Source organism: Merops nubicus, unplaced genomic scaffold, assembly GCF_000691845.1.
Source record: "Merops nubicus isolate BGI_N331 unplaced genomic scaffold, ASM69184v1 scaffold15520, whole genome shotgun sequence".
In the NCBI taxonomy this organism is placed as follows: domain Eukaryota; kingdom Metazoa; phylum Chordata; class Aves; order Coraciiformes; family Meropidae; genus Merops; species Merops nubicus.
This window is the reverse complement of record NW_008584935.1, coordinates 2,578-7,491: the sequence shown is the minus strand read 5'-3', so window position 1 is coordinate 7,491 and position 4,914 is coordinate 2,578. Positions and strand designations below refer to the sequence as shown.

Below are 4,914 nucleotides of genomic sequence, written 5' to 3'. Positions count from 1 at the left end.
AAGACTGATTGCCTCTGGAGCATGATCAGTCTGGGCAGTGCTGAGGGCGTCACATGCCCTGGCCCTCACACCAAAACTGCTGATGGGACTGTCCTGTCCCACCTTCAGTCTTCACCTCTGCCAGGCTAAACGGGCCAGGCAAGGAGAGACCAGTCTCGAGGGCACTGAGGTTCAGCTGAGGCCTTGGGTACCTGTAAAGACCTGGAGGCTGCCCTGTGCGGTTCCTGTAACGTCCAAGAGCCCCTATTACATTTATCACAAGGTCACCCCCTTGCCACAGCGTCAACTTCCAGTTTTCGGGGATTGTTTGCAACAAGACTGTCTGAGAGAGTCCCCAGTCTGCCTGTTAGATGTCAAGTACTGTCGCCTTGTGCCAGTGGTAACCATGGCCTTTGAAGATGCCTCTCAAATGCAATTCCACCCTTCCAAAACTACCAGACTCCTTCACTCCGCTCCTCTTTCTGTCTAGAGTAGTATAACTGCAGATTTGGGGTGCTGAGCAGAGCAGCACTCAAGAACAGCATCTCAGCAGCCTGCTTTGTGTCCACCTGTGCCATTGCATCAAAGCTTGCTGGAGCAGGGTTCTGCAGCGTGCTCTGCATTTATGGAGGTGGGATGGCTTCCTCTGTGAGTTCAAGTTCTCTAGTGTTGCCAACAAGGGAGACTGGCACATGTCCCTCATCTTTCACTACACTTACTCCACGCTGCCATTTGCCCTTTTCAGAGGAAGATTTCTGCTTTTTAAGGAGTTGTGATTGCTCTCAGTGTGTACTGTCTATCCGTTTAGATTGTTCCTAGCTCTGGTAGGTGTCTCTGTTGGGTTATCTAGTGTTGCTCTCCTTTCATGCCTGACAGACTAGTTGGTAAAGTGGGACCCCCCAGTGGATGCTATGCATGCATTTGATCCACATGCGTGTTTCTGCAGACTTTTCTCCCTTTTTGTAGAGTTTCTTCACAAGCTTGGTTGCAAGGTCTGGATTTGATGCTGTAGGCAGTCTGTTTGGCATTGGCTGGCTGTGTACAGTTGTCCTCCACCAAGAACTTCTGCCAAATCACAGCAGAAAGCATGCTGTCATCTGCCTGCTGGAAACCTGGGACTGAACTTGCAGTTGACCATCCAAACTTTCTTGAGTGGGTTTCTCTTTGCTTCAGCCTCCCTCTGCTAGTGGATTTTTTTCTTGTCTTTTGCAGGAGAGCTCCCCACCTCCAAATCCAGAGGCTCTGAAATTCCTGAGGGCATATTCTCGCTGTGGCCCTGGGATCAAGCCGTGCAGACCACTTTCCCCAAGGCCTGTCAGAACAAAAGCAGGAGCAGATGCAGGGGCTCCAGAGCTGGCTGCTGAAACCAAGGTGAGCTGCACACTGACCGTATCTATCCTGGGATTTCTGGCACTTGTCTGTTGCTTCTGCTTTGAACTCTTTGTGTGTTCTTCTACAGTGTTGGGGCAGATGTGCTGCATGAACAGGGAGATCTGTAAATACTGTTCCTGGCTGAAGGAAAGGAATAGGGCCTTGGTCGCTGGGGTGGTGAGATGGTCATTGAGGGATTGCTGATACTACCCTCTGGCTTCATCCTGGCATATAGCTAAAGAGATTGTGAAGTTCCCTTTGAAAATCCCACCTCCTTGCTTCAGAAGTGCCAGTGGTCTCAAATCTGCTGTTCCTAGGGCCTTGCAGGAGGTCTTTGGGATTTGAAGACTGCTCTCACCTTAATGGAACTGTGGCTTCTGGACGCTATATAAAAAAATTGAGAAACGAGTGTGCTTTTTAGGAAGGAGAGTTAAATTAGTATTAAGAGTTAAATTAATAAGCTGTTAAGAAACAGCTTTCAGATAGTCTGTCTGGGAGATCTTAAATTGCTCTGTGGCTCACATCTTTCCTTGTCAGGTGTGGGGATTGTCAGTTTGGGGAGTGTCCCCAAGGACTAGCGAAGTTCCTGCTCTGCCAAGGGGCTCTGTTGCATTTACTGGCCTGACAAGGGTCCAACTGGTTTTTCCTCTGACCTTCTAGCTGCCCTCATGGGCTCAAAATGCAGGAGCCATGTGGACCATGTCAGGCCTGGTTCTTTCTGTCCTGGCTTTGAGAGCATGGGGTCATCCTGTGGACCTCAAAAAGGCCAGTTTGAGGCTTGGTTTTTGGTGCCTGCCTTATCAAGCCACAGACAGAGCATGTGTCTGTCTGTGGCTCTACACATGAGGGATGGGCTGGGGGTGTCCCCAGCCTACTGCGGCCCACCCGCAGTTCAGTATCTTGTGCGGACGCCTCTTTGCTCCGTCCCTGGTGGGGACAAGGGCAGTTGCCTGCATGCATGTGCTGAGCCAGCCCTTGCTGCCTCCTCCTCTCTCCTTCCAGATGCAGGTGGAGGGCAAGAGCGTTGACTTCATCAGGCACAATGCCCGCACTGCCAAGCGAGCCGTGCTGCGGCGCTCTCAGTCCCTGCGGGCGCTGGCCGAGCTGCTGGAGCAGAAGCACCGGGAGCAGGAGGAGTACAACACCAAGCAAAAGGGCCACGTCCCCCAGTAGTGCGTATGCCCCCCCCATCACGGGACTTCCTGGCCCACTTCCCTTCACCATGTCCCCCAGTTTCTGTGTGGAGGGGGGGGGCATGGACAGAGACACTCGCACCACTTGCAAGCAGCACAATTTATTGTGCCCTGAGGAATCCATGCCATCAATCCCTCCTGGTGTCTTGACTTGACAAGCATCCCCATTCCCAATGGGACTGGGCTGAGAAAGGATTTTGTCTCCTCCTCCCTGGCTGTTGTACAGTGATGTTGACATGAGGATGCTCTGCGTGTTCTGAAAAATATCCTCCTGCCCCTTTGTAAGCCTTGCCCCACATGATGTAGCTTCACTTTTAGAAGGTCTGGGCTTCGAGAGGCAGATGGCTTGCTCTGCCTCACAAGCAATCATCCTGCCTTGGACCCGGAGTCTGAGGAACATCCAACTAGGGACTTGCGCTTTGGGCTTCTGGGAGGAACACAGTTCCTGGGTGACCCGGTCCTAGGACTGACCATGGTGTCAGTCCTTTGGCTCCCTGTTGTGCCTGCTGTTCTCTGCTAGCAGCCCTGGCTATGAGCCACTCTGTCCAACTTCATTCTGACACTGGCCTATAGATGGTTTTGAGAGGGCTTTGTGACCTAGGCCAGAAGCAAGGGGCAGAAGCCCTTGTCTCCGAGGGAGTCATCTTGTCCTCAGTGTTTCTCTTCCAGCAGCCTTTCAGCACTTGCATGTTCCTAGCCCATGTGTGCAGGCTAAGCTGGGCTGTGTCCCTCCATAGCAAGGGTGGGTGTCCATGGTCCTCAGATGGAGACTGGCAGGGTTCAAAGGGATTCCTGGCCTCTGCCCATGTCGCTGGGCAAACCCTCCTGCCAGATGTGCGGACACGTGCTCTCGTTTCCTTGCCAGCCTGCTGGAGAGGAAGGAGCTGTGGCGCAGAGAAACGGAGGAGCGGCTGCGAAACCTCCCGGATCCCGACACGCCCCCAGGTCACACCATGATGCCGGAGGGCCAGCGGCTGGAGACTCTCAGCAGCCTGAAGCAGAGTAAGAGGAAAAGACATGGGAATTCCAGCTCAGAAAGCCAGGCAGCCCTAGCCAGGATTAGAGGGCAGAGAGAGTTCTGGGGCACAGATTCTTGCCACTCAGAGGGTTGCCCGGAGTAAGGCACGTAGCTGGGATGTGGGCTGGGTGCATAGAAAGAGTGATCTTCTTCAGGTTGGTGGGACTTGCCTGTTACAGCACTGGCTCTTTGGAGCAGGCTTGGCCAGTGGACCTGGTGTTATTGCTCTCAAACTTATAGAAAGATAGGGACCTTCAGAAGTCTCTGTTCTAAACCTTGGTTCTTCAAAGCTGGAGCAGGTAACTCAGGTCCTCACCCAGCTAAGCTGTGAACAGAAGGTTGTGTGTTCTGTGTCTTTGCTCCAGTGCTGCCACCATTTTCATCACTGAGGATGAGGTCATAGCATGAGGAAAAGGGTGGATTTCTTTTCACTTGCTGTTTACATGACTTGTTTGTTGGGGTTTTCTCACAGGCCAGGAGAAGCTGATAAAGGACCTGGTGATGCTGCCAGTACGCACAGACACTCTCAGCATGCAGAAGAGGCGGGTGGAGCTGGAGAGGAAGCTCTCCCAGATAGAGGAGGCCATCAAAATTTTCTCGAGGCCCAAGGTCTTCATCAAGCTGGACTCCTGAGCTGGTGAGGATGTTGTGCTGCCTTGTGTGAACCACTGGGAAGGGATGATCTTCACTTTGGGAGGAAATGAGAGGAAGGCAAGTTCAGGACCTTGTGCCCACACAGATGCTGGTACCATGTCCAACGTGCAGCTGTCTCTTGCTCACCCTCCAGTGCTGTGTCTTATCCACAGAAAAAGGAGGGAGATGCCCTAATACACATTCTGTGGGCTGGAGAACGGTTGTCTCTGTGCTGCTTGACTTCTCAGAAATCAGCTCTCTGGTCTGGATCCATGGCATCACCTCTTATTTTCCCATTTTTTTCCCACTGCTAGAAACTGGTAGGTAAGTCTCCTGTACTTCTGCCTGGGATGTTCCTTGTACCCCTGTTTCTTGTGAGCAGGGCCATGGTCGTGGCTCCTTCTGGGCACCTGCAGACTTGTCTGCAGAAGAACCTCGTGCTGTCCATCTGCTGTGTATGCCCCTGGTCCTGAGCACAGACGCATCCTCCTTGTGCAGCCGTTGCCTCTGCAACCTGCTACCTGCTGTCTGGGCTCAGCAGCTTGGGGACAATGATGAGGCACAGAGTTTCGGTACTTCCTGCCCAGGGAAAAACTGGGCTGGCTGCAGCAGGAGCTGGCACAATGTCTGGAGAAGCCTTTGTTGTCTGTGGGGCAGGACAATGTAGTAGTTTTGTTGAAAAGGACCTTAAAGATCATCTAGTTCCAGCTCCCCTGCCAT

At 52.7% G+C, this 4,914-nt stretch overlaps 1 protein-coding gene across 1 annotated transcript in view; it reads left to right on the top strand.

The window, feature by feature from the left end:
• The window catches only part of ENKD1 (enkurin domain containing 1), an 8,503-nt gene extending 4,250 nt beyond the window's left edge, over positions 1-4,253 (top strand). The window contains exons 4-7 of the mRNA XM_008945902.1: positions 1,192-1,350; positions 2,353-2,522; positions 3,409-3,545; positions 4,034-4,253. Coding sequence (XP_008944150.1) covers positions 1,192-1,350; positions 2,353-2,522; positions 3,409-3,545; positions 4,034-4,194 — 627 coding nt within the window. The 3' untranslated portion in view covers positions 4,195-4,253. The remainder of the gene's footprint in view (positions 1-1,191; positions 1,351-2,352; positions 2,523-3,408; positions 3,546-4,033) is intronic.
• Positions 4,254-4,914: the final 661 nt, after the last annotated feature.